Source organism: Myotis myotis, unplaced genomic scaffold, assembly GCF_014108235.1.
Source record: "Myotis myotis isolate mMyoMyo1 unplaced genomic scaffold, mMyoMyo1.p scaffold_m19_p_18, whole genome shotgun sequence".
Classification (NCBI taxonomy): domain Eukaryota; kingdom Metazoa; phylum Chordata; class Mammalia; order Chiroptera; family Vespertilionidae; genus Myotis; species Myotis myotis.
In genome coordinates this window covers 37,935,441-37,955,094 of record NW_023416322.1, presented here as the reverse complement: position 1 = coordinate 37,955,094, position 19,654 = coordinate 37,935,441, and the positions used below count along the sequence as shown (strand labels likewise).

The 19,654-nt window shown below is 42.7% G+C and overlaps 1 protein-coding gene across 2 annotated transcripts in view; it reads left to right on the top strand.

Moving 5' to 3' along the window:
* Positions 1-19,654, top strand: part of GNAI3 (G protein subunit alpha i3) — a 47,691-nt gene that overhangs the window by 19,863 nt on the left and 8,174 nt on the right. The window contains exons 2-9 of one of the 2 annotated variants that reach the window (XM_036344380.1): positions 1,438-1,480; positions 1,596-1,737; positions 3,911-4,068; positions 6,630-6,758; positions 10,513-10,642; positions 11,067-11,220; positions 16,619-16,832; positions 16,922-18,987. In XM_036344380.1, coding sequence (XP_036200273.1) covers positions 1,438-1,480; positions 1,596-1,737; positions 3,911-4,068; positions 6,630-6,758; positions 10,513-10,642; positions 11,067-11,220; positions 16,619-16,809 — 947 coding nt within the window. In that variant the 3' untranslated portion in view covers positions 16,810-16,832; positions 16,922-18,987. Of the gene's footprint in view, positions 1-1,437; positions 1,481-1,595; positions 1,738-3,910; positions 4,069-6,629; positions 6,759-10,512; positions 10,643-11,066; positions 11,221-16,618; positions 16,833-16,921; positions 18,988-19,654 lie in introns of those variants that run through there. The other variant, XM_036344379.1, reaches the window with a different exon arrangement.

Below are 19,654 nucleotides of genomic sequence, written 5' to 3'. Positions count from 1 at the left end.
TGCATGGAATTGTGTCTGGCAGTCAGTACTCACTAGCTGTTAACTATTATTATCACTTTATGACTGGTGTTTAAAACACCAGTTAGATGAGGTGGCCTAGAGAATGAATGCAGACAGAGAAAAGGGCCAAGGAAATAACCTTTAGAATTCAGACAGGAGGATGTGGGCTCCAGAAAATATTTCAAGGGGAGAAGTTATCAATGTGGACAAGTTCTGTTTAAGAGGTTGAGTAAGATGAGGAACAAGAATTGGCCATTGGCTTTGTTAACATGGAAGTTGTGAGACCTGGGGAAGTGGTTTCAGTCGAGTGGTGGGCATGGCCATCTGCCTGGAGTGGGTTAGGAGAGAATGGGAGGCACAGAATTGGAGAACATGAGTATAGACAACTCAAGTGTTTTGGTATAAAGAGGAAGAAAAAATGAAGAGGTGGCTAGAGGAAGATACGTGGAGTCGGAAGGTAGGAGGCGGGGTATGTGTTGATTTTAGGATGGAAGATAATCGAGTAACTTTGTATACTGATGAGAGTGGCCCAGTAGGAAGAGAAGCCTCGATATTTGAGTGACATGGGATAATTATAGCAGCCAAGACCTTGAGTCGGTACAATGCAGTGGATAAGTGCACAATTGAAGAGATTAGTCTCAGACATTGGCAGAGACAGTTCATTGATGAAGGTAGAGAGTATTCATGGAGGTACACGTAGATTGGTAGATTTGGTTATGGGAAAATGTGTGCATGTTTTTCTTTTAGTTCTTTAATCTTTCCAGTAAAAGAGAGGCTGAGAGTCAAAAGAGGGGTCAGTGTTAAACAGGCATCCTGGAAGGTGGGAAAATGCATTGGCTGGGGAAATGCAGGTGGAATGAATCTCAAGGAGTTCAGCGGGCCCCCCTGACACTTGTGGTCATTAAAGTGGTTCTCGCTGGATGAGGAAGGGACCGTGGGGGTGGGGTATAGAGTGGAAAAGTGCTGGGGACAGTGCCTCCTCTGCTTCTATTTTGAACTCTAGTCCCATGGCTGAGAGGATTGCTCTTGGAACATTCCTCAGGTCCCTGGGGGTTGACAGAGGAATTAATCAACATGATTAGGCCAACCATGAATCATTTCATTTTTGCCTGTGTTCAGTGTCTGTATCCTGTTTCTTGTAGAGGGTGAGTTCCTAGAGGTGTTGGCTTGTCTCCTGGAGAAGGCCTGCTTTTCACAAGTGGTATGCAGTAGGCCCTGGGACACTCTCAATGAATTTTACTTGGTTGCTGAGTTATGTAAAGAAAGTATAAAAAAACTCTAATGGAGAAGCTCACTGGTTTTTCCTGATAGAAAGCCTGACCAAAGTTTTCCCCAGGACCTGTGGTTTCCATTAATCTGGAATTACTACTCTTGTTGATTTCATGCTTTTGTGTTTGATTCCCGATGAGTTCAACATTTGGTTTCCCTTTCTTTCAGGTGCTGGAGAATCTGGTAAAAGCACCATTGTGAAACAGATGAAGTAAGTTGAGACATGGCCTTTTGTAAGACTGCATTTCCTCACAATGCATGAAAGTTCACAGGGTCTTTCCATCTCAGGTCCATCGTAATGGTTTGTGGTTTTCTTCTTTTCCAAGAATCATTCATGAGGACGGCTATTCGGAGGAAGAATGCAAACAGTATAGAGTAGTTGTCTACAGCAACACGATACAGTCCATTATTGCCATCATACGGGCCATGGGACGGCTGAAGATTGACTTTGGGGAAGCAGCCAGAGCAGTAAGTGCCTTTCATTTCCTCTCCCCCTTGCTCTTTTTCAGTAGGTGCAGTTAAGCAAAATTTGCTTCGCATTTTAGGGAAATGAATTTAAGCAACAAGGTAAGATGTAGCAAAGTACTATGTGCTCATTTGAGAAGTGTTAGCAATCTGTTCGGGAGGTATTAGCTTGTCAGGTCTTTAGGAAACGGGATATACTAGGGTTCTGGGGTAACTTTTATCACCTCTTTTACAGCATTGTGTATTTTCTTATAGTAGCAAGAGAGAGTCAGTTGATGGGATGTAAAAGAGGCTGCCTGGACATGTAGCTCTGCTTTCTGAGGTATAGAGACCTAAGGCAGATATCGCTCCCCCAGAATATACTTAATAGGGACTGAAAACCATGTCTAAATTTTAGAGGCAGTTTTCGGTATTCAAGAATACTGTGACCCTGTACTACATTGAACTATAAAATCAAAGTTTCTCTTTTTTATGTGTAAGAATTTATATTTATAGCTCCTCTACTGTCCTTCTAGTTATTTATGGTTGGTTAGAGGGTGAATGGGAAAGAATAGAGCTGGGTGTGGGGCAGGTTGTTTTTCATGTCTGCTTAGGGTGAAGGTATGAAGTTCATTGCAGAGAGGGGCCTCTTTACAGACCTTCATTAAGAAGGTCTATTGTGGAGAAGCAGGATGGGTCAGTGGAAGAGATTAAGTGGTAGGAAAGTGTTTCCTCCTGGAACAGTGTTTACAAAGTCAGGACAGCAAAATTATGATACAGTAGCTCGCTCTCTTTTCAAGTTTCTAAAATTAGAACCATAGTATTAAATTTACAAAGTAATGCTTATTGAGGTGTTTTTAATATCTGCATGAGTATGGGTCAGATTTCAGAACCAGGGGACTATAAAGCCTTCAAATGTCAAATAAAGACTACCATCTCTGTAGAGGGGCCTGCTCACTGTTGGGTATTTGCCAGTTCATGTCATTTTGCAGCTTTTCTCAGTCATTCACTCCTTTATGTTAAATACTTATCTCTGGAAAGAAAGGAGGGCAATGCAGATGTTAGGTAGAGTTTCGTAGAAAGGGTTGGGCCTAAAAAAACAGTAAGGAAACAGGAAAGGCTCTTACAGGAGGAGGAGTACTCGGCAAACACCATGAAGGCCGAAGACCTCGAGTTAGGCAGAATAATGGGATGCACTCGGGTTAGTTTTGTGTTGCTTCGCTTGCGCAGGTGGATTCACACATCTTTGGAGGTTTGGGCTGTGGTTGCCCCTGTGGTTGGAAATGCTCTCTGCTGGCCACTGTGATACAATTGATTGCTACCCTCCCCCCTTTTTCTTTACCAAGAATATGCTTCTTTCGTTTCTGTGTTTGTAGAGTCATTTGGAAATCTCCTGAGGCAGGTATTAGATTTGAGTGGGGAATCGTCCCATGAGACTGGTGTTCTTTTTTATACCATCTGACAACTGGGGCTGAGAAGAATAAAGCAGAACAGTCACAGTTCTCCTAGCCCCTTTCGGTCCTCTCCCCCCACTCCCGCATTTGAGGGTTAAAAACTCTGCTTGTAAGCTAGGTCCCTGACTCAGGAAGTTTTGATCAAATCTCTCTTTGTAGCTACTTTTCCTTTTGCTGCCTTTCCCCTTGTCTTATTAGAGGGTAATACTGTGCTGGGCAAATACAGATACTGCATTTGCCCTGGGGGATTTGTGTCTCCCACTAGGCTTCCAGACTTCCAAAATGCCTCCTGCTCCTGTCTGACCTGAAGGGGGAAGAAGAGAACACTTTCTCCTTAAACTGATTCTACTTCCTTGGACGTGTGCAGGCTTCACCTCTTACATGCTAGTCTTCATTTCTATTTTTATTGGAGACTTCCTTGAACAGAATGCAAATGAGTTACATATGTCTGTCTCACAGGCCAGTTTTTTTCCTGCCAAAATGTATGCGTAACCAGGATGGAGATTAGTAGGACAGTCAGAAGGAGATATTTGCAGGGGATGGTGGTCTGTGGAGGGAGTGGGGTAGGGGTAGGGGCGTGAAGCCATTCCTCAGTTCAGCTCTGCACTTGGGACTGTAGTGGAGAAGGGGTGAGACTCAGTGCCTCTTTAGAAATAATGTAACACATGATGCTCGTGTGTGTGTGAAAGTAAGAGACTCTTGTCACGCCTTTAAGAACTGGAGGACCATCTGTCTCTCTTCAGGATGATGCCCGGCAGTTATTTGTCTTAGCTGGCAGTGCCGAGGAAGGAGTCATGACCCCAGAACTGGCAGGAGTGATTAGACGGCTGTGGCGAGATGGTGGCGTGCAGGCTTGCTTCTGCAGATCCAGGGAGTACCAGCTCAACGATTCTGCCTCATAGTAAGTCATTTCCCTCTCTCACAGAAAATAGCTCAGTTCATTGCCCATCCTTACGGAAATGGGGAAGTAGCAGACACTCTTGAAGTCTATGGATTCCTTATAGAGATGGTTTCAGTTCAGTTGGAAACCCTTGGTCATTTTGTATAACCTGGAGAAAAACGTTTCCTCTTGGAATGTAAGTGGGAGACTTGGCACCATGAAAGGAGCTCTATGGTAGTTGGTAATCAGCAGGGGAAAGTGGTGAGACATCTCCTGCAGCTGGCTCCTGGTTCTCTCCCAGCTCAGGAATCCCTCTGTGCACCAGGGCTTTGCATCGATTGCCAGCAAGCGAGGGAGTTTAGGATTGTGACTCCCTTTCTATGCATCCACCTCTGTGGCTGGGTTGCAGCATGGATTTCCCGGGGACTAGTCACCACTGATAAATCTTTTGCCAGATAACGCAATAGCAGACTTTACATAGAAGGAGATGTTGAGTCTTGGAACGAAATTGAAGCATCTGTTTGTCAAGGAAATTCTCTTGGTTTATGTGCTTTTAGGAAATTTGTAATGAATACTTATATTAAGCTATAATGTGCTATCCTGTTTTGCTTCTTTTACATTTTTACTTATCATACCTACATTCAGAATGATGTTTTTTTTAAAATGCATTTTGGGTGCTTGGTGAGTTCTTGTTACTTGTATTCATTTTTTTACTAAATGAAGACACTTTTAAACATTAAGGTATTTTCTCCAGTATTATATTGTCCTACTTTCCCCATTCTCATTCCAATGTAAGTTGTTATAGAAGAAATTAAATATTTGAAAAACTTATTCTTCAAGAGAAAATTTGACTTGTGAACCATCTCAAGATTCTTGCCCATCTTTTTTTAATATTTTTAAATTGCAGCTATTGGTAATTTAAATAATTCTCCCAGTAGTCATCAAAGCTAGATTGTAGTTGTTTCTTCCATCATACATTTAATAATCTCTAAATCCTCCAGCTACACCTGAAGACATGTGATTTATGGAGGTGCTGTTTTTGTGGGGTTTTTTTCCATAATTGTTGATCTAAGCTTGACTGGCTCCTAATTAATGACTAGGGGCCCAATGCATGAATTCGTGCACCTTGAAAGGAACTGTGGGCTGCCAGGCTGTAGTGGGCACAGGGGTGGGTCTTGGCCCATCCTGTGCACCCCCGCCTGGCCCCTCCCACCATGCCTGGGTCCCCTCTCTGCTGGCAGCCCCACCGCCACTCCCGTGCGCTGATGCTGATGGTGCGAGTAGCGGCTGCTGCCCCATCACCCCTCAAGATTAGGGGGAGCGGGAAGGCCGGGGAGGGTTGGGGGGCAGGAGGTAGGGGGGTAAGAGATCAACTAAAGGACTTGTATGCATGCATATAAGCATAACCAGTGGACATAAGACATTGGGGGATAGGGGAGGCTAGGGGACTGTCTAGGGCGGGGGGATAAAATGGACACATATGTAATACCCTTTGTAATACTTTAAGCAATAAAAAAAAAAAAAGATTAGGGGGAGGTGGAGAAGCCCTTGGGTGATTGGGGCCAGCAGCCGTCACTCGCACCCGCTGACGGCTCCAAGTGATTGGGACCAGCGCCAAGCACCGGCAGTGGGTGCGAGCGGGGCCATCACTGGCAGCTGGTGCGAGAGGCAGCTGCTGGTCCCGATCGCCCCTCAGGAGAAGGGGGAGGTGGAAAAGCCTTGAGGGGCGATCGAGGCTGGCAGGCACCGCTCGCACCTGCTGACAGCGCTGAGCGATGGGGGCTGACGCCAGGCGCCGGCAGCGGGGACAAGTGGCGGCTCCAGTGCTGGCAGCAGGTATGAGTGGGGCCAGCGCACAGCAGCAAAGAATTTTCAGTAACCACCAGAGTTTCGCCCCAATGACAGTGACCCGTGCCCCGCTTGGTCTGGTGCCCCCACTCACCTGCTCCACCATCCCGCCATGGCCAACTCCCGCCATGTTCCATGTTCTGCTGCCTGCTGCCGACGTCCGCCATGGGCTGTGCGCGCCCCCTGGTGGTCAGCGCACGTCATAGCAACCGGTTGTTCGGTTGTTCCGCCATTTGGTCTATTTGCATATTAGCCTTTTATTAAATAAGATTCTCTTACAATGGTGCCACCTGTTCTTCATGTCAGGCCACAAATCTTTAGAAACCCTGAAATGAAAAATTTAATTTAGCTGTGAATCAGTCTTTTAATTATTGTATGACAAATTAAATTTGTTTGAAGGTATTTATAGTTTGTTTTGGCTTAGATTTTTAAAAAAACCCACAACTTTCAGTTTCATAAATAAAAACAGGAACTACTTGTTCTTATTGAGCATAGTTCTCTTTTTAGTAATTCAAACACTGTTCTTTAAAGTCCTATCAGTTTTATGTGGTGTTTACAGAGCCTACTCTGTCCTCTGCTAGGCTCACATTTTCTTATTTCTGTGATAGGAAGATGTGATTCTGTTCGGCCACTTTAGCTCAGGATCTACTTTTGGCAGGAACTAGTTTAGTCTGTTGACTTGCTGTGCACATGGTTGGCCTCACCAGGTAAACATAAACGTGTATTTTATTTAGTTACCTAAATGATTTGGAAAGAATATCCCAAGCCAACTACATTCCAACTCAGCAAGATGTCCTGCGGACAAGAGTGAAGACCACAGGCATTGTGGAAACGCATTTCACCTTCAAAGAACTGTACTTCAAGTAAGTCACCAACACAAACATTCTTCACTTAGTCTCTCTCAACCAGAGTGAAAGTTCTCTAGGCAGGAGCTCTTGGTTTAGAAACTTACCGTATTCATCAGCCTGTATTTGAATGTTTCAACTGTAAGAGTCCAAGCATTTCTTTTTTCTCCAAGTAGCATAAATACTTTGTCCATTTTGAGGAACTAAAATCAAAATTAAATTATAACTTGGGTGTCAATAGAAGTAATCATATGGCTACTACTGTGTTTTATTTTTTATTTTTATTGATTTCAGAGAGGAAGAGAGAGATAGAAACATCAATGAGGAGAGAGAATCATTGATCGGCTGCCTCCTGCATGCCCCCTACTGGGGATCAAACCCACAACCCGGGCATGTGCCCTGACCAGGAATCGAACCAGTGACCTCCTGGTTCATAGGTCAGTGCTCAACCATCGAGCCATGCCGGCTGGGTGCGATGTGTTTTGTTTTTAATTTTATTCTTTTCAGCTGCTTTTTGTTGGAACCACCAAAACAGGTATTGGGTGTTTATTGTTTAGAAGGGTAACAACAATTCTAAAAGGGCAGGAAACCAGTTATGTGGCTTTGTTCGGCCATTTTGGCATTAAAATGAAAATGCTTTTCTCACCAGTGTCAGTCCTCTCTTCCTGGTTGTATATCCCTTTAAGTTTAGTGGAATGGAGCTAATGTAGTCAGGACTCTTGGACTGATCTGTGCACAGTATACGCACAACTGAGTTTTTAATCCAGTGCAGAGTGGAAAATATTTCTGGGGATAAAGATACTTGGAGAGGTACGATGACATATAAACAGTGGTTGTTTTAGAGAAAATTCGAGTATTTCAATACAAAGGATTTTCTCATCAGCATTAGTAATTCTAAAATAGGCTTCAGCTCATCTCTGTGTTACTGGTCTTTTGTAAACATTAGAACTGTCTTTGGTTTCTGTTTTCTGCTTTTGTGACCTTTGAGATTAGAAGTAGACTTTCCCCCTTCAACTCTGATGTTCTTTTTAGCTACCTCTTTATGCTTGTATGCAGGATGTAATAGTGAGCATTGTTGCATACAAATGTAACTTTTAGATCAAAACTTCTGTTTTCTTTTCTCTGAAAAAAAAAAAAGTAATTTAGAGGATTTGTGAAATCCACAGTTTAAGTATTGGATTCCAGTTGAGGCCTTGAAATTTTAGTATACCTATTTGTAACCTGGAAATATAGGAAATAGCAGTCCAGCTGAATATTTATAGAAGAGTTCTTATCTTTAGAACTGGTGAACTTATTTAACAAGAGTGTCAGAGGCCCTGGCCAGTGTTGCTCAGTGAGTTGGATCATAGTGTCATGCACTGAAGGGTCACAGGTTTGATTCCCAGTCAGGGTCGTTGCCCAGGTTGCAGGTTCGATCCCCGGTTAGGGCACATATGGGAGGCAACCGATTGATGTTTCTGTTTTTCCCTCCCTCTCCCCCTCTCCCTCCCTCTCTCCCTTTCCCTTTCTCTCTTTATAAAAAATAAATAAAAACACATCCTCAGGTGAGAGTAAAAAAAAAGAGTAACAGAGGCCACTTGGATTATCACCCATGAAACCATGTCTCTTTGTGTACTATAAGATTAGTAATCCATTTATAATTAAATGTCATGACCTTTATTTATTTATTTATTAAATATATTTCTTTATTGATTTCAGAGAGGAAGGGAGAAAGAGAGAGATAGAAACATCAATGATGAGAAAGAATCATTGATCGGCTGCTTCCTACACGCCCCCTACTGGGGATCGAGCCTGCAACCAAGGCATGTGCCCTTGGCAGGAATTGAACCTAGGACCCATTGGTCCGCAGGCTGACGCTCTATCCACTGAGCCAAGCCGACTAGGGCTCATGACTTTTATTTATTTAGTGTGGGAACTTTCTTGTTGATGTTGGCATAGACTGTTCTCTCGTTAGGTAAATCCTACTGGTCTTCCAATGTCAGGATCAGTAGCCAGATCTAATTAAGGTGCTGTACCCACTGTATTGTTGGCATGTAGACATCTTGTTATGAAGTACTATCATTTCTTCCTTTTCCTCTTCTCTCTAGGCAAAACCACTATCCATTTATTCAAACATTTATTGAACATCTACTCTATGCAAGGCATTGTGTAATTGCTAACTTGCCTCTCAGTTATGAGGTAATGTTTATAAAATGTCAATCTGTTAGTGAATGATATTGTAAATGTTAACATGTGCTAAAAGTCCACATTGGGAGCGTCATAGTGTTACACTAGTTTTATGAACTTTTTAGAAGAAAATGGAGGAGTATACCAAAATTATTGGGGTACCAGTGTATGTCTCCCCTTGAAAGATGTCCTTGGTGAAATATATGTTGTTAGCGCTCCTAAAACCTATAGTATGACCTGTATTAAAGCCAACTTGTGATTGCGTCATTATCGGCAGCATGACCAAAGTTCGGAAAAAACCACTATGAGATCAATCAGAAGAAAAAGTTGGTCATGAAGAGATAAATGACCGTTTTCTTCAAAACGCACATTGAGAAATTACTCAACTGCCTCAGTGTCTTCAGGGAAAAAATCTCTGGAACTAGGTCCCTAGCCACTGTAGATCTGATAAACTAAACCAGCTTGGCAGAGTTTTAACCTCTGAACATTTTGTCGCCATCATCAAACATACATCTTCAGGATGTCTGACCTTTTTTCTGCCGACCTCCTCCGACCCTAGTACCAGCTGAGACACCGCTGTGCGGCTGCTTCCTGTACTGTCGGAGGTGGATGAGGACATTGTTGACAGGAGTTCAGCAGGTGGCCTAGGATATCAAGTGAGCCCCAGAAGGGAGCAGTGGACTGAAACTAACCGGGATGGAACATGAAGTGTGTCAACACCTGAGGCTTTGTTAGTATTAAATAGGTTCAAATAAGACTGGGGTCGAGAAGCATTAGTTTTGTTTTTAGATACTGACTTGTTAAGCGTCCTACCAAAAAAACATAATTCCCTTTTTTCCATAATTAATCTCTAAAATATTTTTCTTTAAGAAAAATGTATCTCAATTATACCTAAACTTTTTTTAAAAGAAAACAAACTTTTGAATCAGTAGGGAGAGGTTATGGAGAGAATGCAAGTTGGGGATTTATATTTATTAAGTTCTCAAAAGAGGTAAACCATTTGAGAGGTTGCAGTGTTTGTGGATAAGAGCCTGGGTGCTGGGGTCAGAGTGCCCGGGTTCAGATCCTCGGTCCCCATTTGTTAGCTGTGTGTCGTTGGGCAAATTAGTTAACATATCTGTGCCTCAGTTTCTTCATCTGTAAAATGGGGATACTTGTAGGAGTCAGGAGTGCTATGAGGGTTAAATCAGTTAATGCACTTAAGATGATTAGGATGGTGTCTGGCATCATGGTAAACACTCAGTAAATATTAGGTATAGTTATTATCTTAAGTTGTATTATTCAGCTCTTTATTTTCCCTGTCCTTTTTCTTCCCCTTTTATCCATTTCAGTGCTTACTCTGCTGGCTTGGCACATCTGGTACAAGCTGATAGAGAGGAGGCTCACTATCTCTAAAATGAGAATTTTTATTATTCCAGAGATTTATTTTCTCATGTTTTGTTTTAATTTAACCACAGATAATTATTTTGACTACACTTTATCTGCTCCTTTGTTTTTTTCCATTACACATGGGGTTTGGAATATGCAATAGTGGGAAATCCCTCATCATTTCAGTTTAGGGAGGGGTGTGTGATCTTGCTGAATTTGTGCTTTCCCCCTTCCTCAGGATGTTTGATGTAGGCGGCCAAAGATCAGAACGAAAAAAGTGGATTCACTGTTTTGAAGGAGTGACAGCAATCATCTTCTGTGTGGCCCTCAGTGACTATGACCTTGTTCTGGCTGAGGATGAGGAGATGGTATGTTGGAGCCTCCATAAAAAGCCTGTCTTGTGCATCCAGGAAATGGAAACTAACTTTTAGGAAGACTTTGTGCATCCATGTGCTCATTGAATCAAAACTCACATCCCTAACTTTTTTCCTTGTCAGTGAAATTCGATTTTCAAAATATTCATTCATGCCCTATTGACTCTTAAGAGAGATGACCATGCAGCACATTGAGTATGTGCCAGGATCAAGTCCTCTTATCAGCCAGTCCTTCTTCCCACCTCCTAATCTTCCAAGAATTACAAAAATGAGGACTGGCCCAGACTCTTTGTTATCAGTGTCTGACTTAATTCCACGGTTGCCATTCAGTGCTTTTAAAACTTGGTCTGTTTTTTCATGAACAGTTGTCCACCTTTGCTTTTTGTGACTGACCTATCATCCTTTATTTCTTTCTTAGAACCGAATGCATGAGAGCATGAAACTGTTTGACAGCATTTGTAACAACAAATGGTTTACAGACACTTCAATCATTCTCTTCCTCAACAAGAAAGATCTTTTTGAGGAAAAAATAAAGAGGAGTCCGTTAACTATCTGTTATCCAGAATACACAGGTAAGTGGTCATGAAAGATCTTGTTGGAAGCACCCGCCTGAGATCAACACGTAGTGACATTCCTACAACTGCCTTTTGTTTGGAACAAAGCCTGTTAGCCTTATGGGGAGTGTTTGCTGGTTGTGGAATCAACATAAGTATGTGATTAGACCCCTCGAGTCTAAAGTGCTGTTCCAGACACAGATGAGTTTACAAGTGTGTTTTATATTTCTGTTCTTATTTTCTGAGGGATATAGAGAAAGAAAAAAATCAAAATTTGGCATAAATACATTCAAGAAAGTGCAAGGATAAGGTGCAATCTTTGCACTCAAGAAACTGACAGTCTTCGTAGCGAGAGATACACATGCCCACAGGAAGGATTTCATTGCAGTATGAAATGTTGATGAAAGAAGAACAGAAGCAGTGGTTACCTCGATGGGGTCAGTGCAGTCTTTGTCTCGAGGAAATGACACTTAGGGTGAGACAGGAAGAGGAGGAATTAGATACCACCAAGCGGACGGGGAATTTTAGGAAGAGGGAGTAGCATATAGGGAGGTAAAAAGGGACATGATTTGTTCCGGAACCTGGGAGGAATTTGTTATGGCTGAGCGTTAAGTGGGGGAAGGACTGGTTGGAGAGATGGGATGCTCCTGCCCCTAGGGCCTGGTTTCTCATGCTGAGACCGTGGGGAAGGAACTATTAAAGGATTTTCATCGGGAACATGAAATCGTAGGATCTGTGCTTCAAAATGGCAATAAAGATAGGTAGTAGGGGAGTTGAATTAGTAAGGACTCTCTTTGGGTGCAAATAAAAACTTTTGGTGAAGATAGGGGGAAATACCATAAACGTCAAGGGCAAGAGTGCAGGCATGTCTTAACAGTGCAGTTAGAACGAGGAATAGAAAGCTGCCACGAATCCCTGTGTCTTTTCTCGCCTCTCTGTTTCCCACCCCGCCCCGTGTGCTTTCTTTATTCTTCTCTCTTTACCAGCTTCTGCTGCTGCTCAATTTATGTGATCAAAGATGGTTCTGCCACTGTTTCTGTATTTCCTCCATTTAAAAGACCAGGCTAGACTGGGTTCAAATTCCCCAGGTTCACATTCCTAGGAGAGACATGGCTGCCAGGGCTGCACCACTATGACTTTTAGATCAGAGTCGGGCATTTCTGGGGAAGGGGACTCTTCGCTGAGCAGACACTGTAAATGCCTTCTATGACGAGGCGAGGGTAGGGACGTGGGAAGAAGCAGAGCTACTCCCCAAATTCTGTCTTGATTGGGTGCGGGTGATGTGCTCTGAATTCGTATTTAGGAATGTTGGTTTTGAAGTGTCTGGAACACCCAGATGGAGATATCTAATAGGCAGTTATTATGTTTGTCCTCTGAGCTTGGGGAGAGGTTGAGGGTTAAGGTATGTTGATTGGGGATACAGTGTGGAAATGAAAATGATGACTCAGTGGATATTACACAAAGAGGAGAGAAAAGGACCGTGGATGAGATAGGAGAGTATCAGCTTCTCTTGGCAGGAGAGAAAGAAGGGTTTGTAGAGGATCCAAAAGGAAGAACCAGAAGAGCCAAAATATCACAAACTAAGAGGAGCGCTTAAGAATGAGGAGTGGGCAACAGTGTTGTATGCAGAACAATAAGATAACATTGGAGTGACCTCTAGTGTTGGCCGTAACTGAGAGCAGTGAGAGGAGTGATAAAAGTGGAGGATGGCCCTGGCCCGTTTGGCTCAGTGGATAGAGCGTCGGCCTGCGGACTCGGGTCCCGGGTTTGGTTCCGGTCAACCGTACCTTGGTTGCGGGCACATCCCCAGTGGGGAGTGTGCAGGAGGCAGCTGATTGATGTTTCTCTCTCGTCGATGTTTCTGACTCTCTATCCTTCTCCCTTCCTCTCTGTGAAAGGTCAATAAAATATATTTTTTTAAAAATAAATAAATAAAAATTAAAAAAGAGGGGAGGATGTTTGTAGGCATAAAGGTAAGAGCCTACAGCAAAAGAAAAGTTATAAAGAGTGGATGTGATGGATGGAGCGAGATTTGCAAGTGGGCAGGAAAAAAAGAAATCAAGAGTCTAGGTAGGGCCCTGGCCGATGTGGCTCAGTTGGTTGAGCGTTCCCATGCACCAAAGAATCGCTGGTTCAGTACCCAGTCAGGGCGCATATCCAGGTTGTGGGTTTGCTCACTAGTCGGGATGTATGTGGGGAGGCAAACGATTGATGTTTCTCACATCGATGTGTCTCTCTCTCTCTCTCTCCCCCTCTCCCCCTCTCCTCCTCTCCTCCTCTTCCCCTCTCCTCCCCCTTGCTCCCTTCCTTCTTCTCTCCCACCCTCCCTCTCTCCCTTCCTCTGTCTCTCTAAAATTAATAAAAAACATAAAAGAGTCTAGATAGGATGAGTGGATGAACAAAGAATGGCATGTTCATGGAGCATTATTCAGCCATAAAAAGGATGCTAGCCCTGACCGGTTTGGCTCAGTGGATAGAGCGTGGGCCTGCGAACTCTAGGGTCCCGGGCTCGATTCTGGTCAAGGGCATGTACCTTGGTTGTGGGCACATCCCCAGTAGGGAGTGTGCAGGAGGCAGCTGATCGATGTTTCTCTCTCATCGATGTTTCTAACTCTCTATCCCTCTCTCTTCCTCTCTGTAAAAAAATAAATTAAAAAAAAAATTAAAAAAAGCAATCACTCTCAAAATTAATTTAAAAAAAAAAAAAAAGGATGCTATTGCTGGGATGAGCTCCATAAACATTATGCTAAGTCATTGATGGCGAACCTATGACACGGGTGTCAGAGGTGACACGTGAACTCATTTTTTGGGTTGATTTTTCTTTGTTAAATGGCATTTAAATATATAAAATAAATATCAAAAATATAAGTCTTTGTTTTACTATGGTTGCAAATATCAAAAAATTTCTATATGTGACACGGCACCAGAGTTAAGTTAGGGTTTTTCAAAATGCTGACACGCCGAGCTCAAAAGGTTCACCATCACTGTGCTAAGTGAAAGAAGCCAAATACAAAAGGTCACAATTGTGTGGTTCCTTTTATATGTTACATCCAAAGAGGGCATATCCACAGAGACGGAAAGCAGATGGGTGGGCGGCTATCAGGAGATGGGTGGGGGAGTGGGATGTTTCCTGGGGTTAACAGGCTTTGAAACTAGAGAGCGGTGGTGGTGGCCTCACGTTGTGAACACAGGAAACGCCACGTACTGCACACTTTGAAATGGTTGGTTACATGGTATGTGAATTTTACCTCAACTTTATAAAAGGAGTTTAGGTAGAGCAATTGAATTTGGAACCAGAGAGAAGACATCTCTAAGACCAAAGGTACAAAAATAAGTGCAGATAGCAGTAACTTTTTAAGCGAGGTGTTGAGCTAAAAGGTTAAGATAATAGTTTAAGCCCCATGGCCTCTGTTTCTCAGGGAAGTTGGAAATGTGGTCCTCTGTTCAGAGTGAGGCGGGAGGTGAGAGCTGGGTGAATCTATATAGAAAGTAGAAGGTTGGGGCGGGGAGAAATCTTTCTTAAAGTTTCTTAGTACGTATTTTTATTGATTTCAGAGAGGAAGAGAGAGGGGGAGAGAAACATCAATGATGAGAGAGAATCATTGATGGCTGCCTCCCGCACGCTCCCTACTGGGGATCGAGCCTGCAACCCAGGCATGTGCCCTGACCTGGAATTGAACCATGACCTCCTGGTTCATAGCTTGGCGCTCAACCACTGAGCCATGCTGGCTGGAAATCTTCCTTAAGACAAGTAAAAGGATTGACACTAATGTTCAGTTGGGAGTCTTCTTCACAATAGCAAAGAGCCCTGGATGTCACCGCTGTGTGTGTGTGTGTGTGTGTGAACTTCCAAGCCTTTTTTCTCTTTATTGTATCCTTCTGAAGGATTCCCAGTCCTGCTTTCCCAAGTACCAATATCTGTTCCTACCACACAGACATGTTTTTCAGTCCTCTATCACCTTTAAATTACACAAGCCCACGATCTGTGGGAACCATTTCAAGCCCCTACCAAGCTATCTTCCTTCAGTTCTTTAAACATTCTGTTGAAATAACACCCTTTTCTTTGCTATTTCATGTTTATGTGCTCACTGCTGGTATTTTTTGTTTTTCTTGATGTCGGTGACAGTAGCCGCTGGTTCACAGGAATCAGTTTCTGTTGCCTTTCTCTGGCTCTGCAGCCATTTCCGAGGCTACTCTAAAGGCTCACAGGTAGAGAAGACGTGTAGGAAGCAGGTGATTAAGGGTGTTAATTACAAATGTTGACAATGGGATTTGGTCCTCCCTCCCCCACCCACCTCCACCTTTAAAAAAATTACAGCATTATTGAGGTATAATTCACATACCATAAAATTGACTACTTAAAGGTGTACAATTCAGGGCCCTTTCCATTTGCATCTGTTAGTGTACCTTTGGTTCTTTAAATTATTGCATCAAGGGTCTGAGACTAAGCCCCTTAACACTGGAATGATTTTGAAAAGAAGCGTGACTTACCCCTTTGAATTATTTCACATTAGAGGCCTGGTGCACAACATTCGTGCACTCGGTGGTAGTGGGGTCCTCAGCCCAGCCTGTGCCCTTTCACAGTCTGGGAGCCCTTGGGGGAAGTCCAACTGACGGCGTAGGCTGCTGCGGAGGCGGGAGAGGCTCCCACCACTGCCACTATACTTGCCAGCCGTCAGCCCGGCTTCTGGCTGAGCAGCGTTCCCCTTGTGAAAGTGCACGGACCACCAGGGGCAGCTCCTGCATTGAACATCTGCCTCCTGGTGGTCAGTGTGCATCATAGCGACTGGTCATTCCGTCCATATTACCCTTTTATTATATAGGATCTCCTCAAGGAGTACAGGCTTTGTGACCTAAACCAGTGGTTCTCAACCTGTGGGTCGCGACCCCTTTGGGGGTCGAATGACCCTTTCACAGAGGTCACCTATGACCATCGGAAAACACATATATAATTATATATTGTTTTTGTGATTAATCACTATGCTTTAATTATGTTCAATTTGTAACAATGAAATTGGGGGCCACTACAACATGAGGAACTATATTAAAGGGTCGCGGCATTAGGAAGGTTGAGAACCACTGTTCTAAACAATTGTGTTCTAGAAATATATGCTCCTACTCTCCTCGTTTCCTTTTATACTTCTTAGGGTTTTTTTAGCCAAAAAGTCTAAATGAAAGGAGAAAGAGAAACTTTCAGTTTGTTTTTCTGGATCTTTGTGTGTGATGATTTTGTTCAGTTTATAATGATATGAGTCCGCTCTGAAGAAAAACCTAATGGTGATGATAGAAATACCAAAATGTGTCTGTATGCCATTGGCCCGCGTGCCCTCTCTTCGTCGGTAAATGAGGAGGCTCGACGTAGCAGAGTTCGGGCAGCTACTTAATTTGAACTGAGGATGTGGGGTGTCTGCCTCAGGTTCCAACACGTACGAAGAGGCAGCTGCTTACATCCAGTGCCAGTTTGAAGACCTGAACAGAAGGAAGGACACCAAGGAGATCTACACCCACTTCACCTGTGCCACCGACACCAAGAACGTGCAGTTTGTTTTTGACGCCGTCACGGATGTCATCATTAAGCACAACTTGAAGGAGTGTGGGCTTTACTGAAGCGAGTGCGCGTGGAACCAAAGGTAAAACTTGGGGCAGTGGTTCCCAGCGCTGCGGCCATGTCTCTCGACTCAGTAAACGTTCTCTAATGGAGAATGTTCTTCTTTTCCAGTTATTACATGTGGAGTGTTGAGACCAGACCTCTCCTGCTGTCTCCTTGGCAGCAGCGAGCATGACCGGGACCAGGGAAGGCGGCAGCATGCAGAACTCTGGCGCTCTTTAGCACAATCTTCTGTAGTAGGGACTCTTAATTGACACGAGATGCTCAAGTCACACATGGAATTGGACAGCCGTAAAGTATGAATCAAGACATCACTTGGATTTCAAAATCTCAGATGTTAGAGCAGATGTGAAGTTGAGGTGCTGCATTCCAGAACTTCAATATGTAGCTTTTTTTTTCCTTGTTAACAGACCATCAGTTTATTTTTTAAGGTTTTTTTTTCCCCCATCAAGAATACAAAATTTTATTTCTTTGTTTGCAAAAGAATCTTTATTAAAACACACACAGTCTTAACTATGCACAAGATATGAGCAGATCATCTTGAAAATATTCCTCTTAGTAGGAACTCTTTGTTTTTTAACTCTTGGTATGGTCAGAATATAATATTTCTGTAATTGTGTAATTCTTCAGTTATCGGGACTATAACTACAGCTTTTTTGGATGAAATGTGTGTTACTATTCTGTTGAAAGTACCATAATGATTTCTAAATGGTAATTACAGTGGAGAGTTCTGTCTAGCTCTTTTTTTTTTTTTTTTAAGCTTAGGGTGAGGGTTTACCGGGTTTATGCTGATTACCAAATTACTAAATAAATGCTTCTGTAGTATGATAAAGTCAACTTCTTGGATACAGACATACCCAGGGTAGCTGCCAATCAAATGCAAATTGCTAAATTTTATCTCTTTTTTTTTTAATTGCTAAATTTTAAACAGAACCAGTGACTTTGCTGCTGCGTCCCTACTAAATTGACCGCTCCGATCCTTGCTTGTCTGTCTCGGTCAAAGGGAGTTTTGTCAACGATGCCCCTTGTTTTTCATCTCCTATGGCCTTTTTTTCTGTTGGGAAACATCTAAAGTGTATGAACAGTGCATGCTTTTACTTTGTAAATGTGGTGCCAAAGCCGTTTGCCATTGTTTTTATTGTAGCAATGTTAATTGTAATAATCCTTAGGACGTTCTTTTGCCGAAACCATTGCATTTGGGGACCTTTTTCCACGCTGTCATGTGTACAGATTTTAATCTGTTACAGTGGCAGCAGTATTAAAATGATGAGTAAAGAGTCCAGGTCTGTTCCTGTTTGTCACTAGTCCTTTCTGGAAGTATTTTCTTTTGTTTCTTTTTGCCCCTGCTGAGTGTGCTTTGGCCTTTGTCTGAGTGGGTTTAGGTAAGGAGGTTCCCTGAAGGCTAGTCTTTTGGTGTAATTGTGTTGTTGAATCCTGGCCAGCCTGAGGGGCTTATGTCCCTGTGTAAGTGACAGGCCGTCACAGTCCATTTCCCAGATTGACATTTTGGTCATGTGGGGAACTGTAGTTGCCTCTGCCTGCAGGTCCTTTTGTACAATGTACAGCAAATGTCATTAAATAGTGAACGGTCCATTGCAGAGGCAGATGAAGAGAATGCATTTTGAGCAGTCCATGTCACTGGTTTAAGCAGTGCCTTTTGGGGTCCAATCTTTTAGGATTGGATTCTGTTTCATCTTTTGATGTGATCTTTCACTAGTTTAAAAAGAAAAAATAAAGGTTTGGTGGTCATCGAAGCTGGTTCCAAAAGTAAGCCACAGTAGTTCAGTGCCTTTATTGGTAGTTTTTGTTGTTTTTTTTTCTTTCTTATTCTTTTTGGAAAAGTATTACTATGTGGATGGTGAACTGTGTTATCTAACAATTTTATTTTAGTGTTGTGAAAACGACCTAAAAGAAAGAAAATTATCAGCTTTAATTGGTGATTGACTTATGCCCACAATGTAAATAGGGATGATAGTTCTTGTTTGTTTTGAATATATCTTTTCCTTATTGTATTTTGTAAATAGAATCATCTGGAAATGAGAATTGCTCCAGTGTTATTTTAACTGTAGTGTTTCTATAGTCTGGGCTGATGGGATGGTGTTGTTGATAGCCCGTAATAACAGATAACCCCAAAAAGTTCATTATACTTTGAAATGCATTTTGTATTTTCATTTGAATATGTCTGTGTTCATTTTTAGTCCTTCTGTTAGTGAAAAGTAGTAGTTCTCCACTTTTCTGCCTCTCACACCATTTATACATGTTCTGTGTTTACATGAAGATCAACCCCCACCCCCTCCCCCATCCCAAATAACTTACCTGAATGTACATTCCTTGGCAGACACAGGGACACAGTTGAATTCAGTGGTTTTCAAATATGCCTTAAGCCCAAATCACCTGGATCCATCTCAGAGATTGACTCCTGGCCAGCTGGCTGGCAATCCATAACTTTAAAAGGGTTATTCTGATCACCAGGCTTGCAGATCACTATTGTATCTTGAAATACAAGATTTTTTTCTTATAGCTAGAATGTAGGGATGAAACATCCTATCTACTAGCCTGGAGAAAAGATTTGATATTTGTAATTAAAGAAACAAAAAGTTGCCTGTGTCTGGCTGTGAAGAATGCTGGAAGTTGTGATGGATCATGTTTCACAATTCAGGTTGCCAGGCTCTGGACCATCCAAGAAATCAGCACATCTAAGAGAATTAAATTGTAATAAATAAAGAACAGTATTTACTAGACCGTAGCAGGAAGGACTGCAGTAGTAGCTTCTTTTTGTTGACAGTCATATCTTTCTCGCCTGATTAAACCTTAGACTCTATATAAAGAGGAAGCATTCTGCTT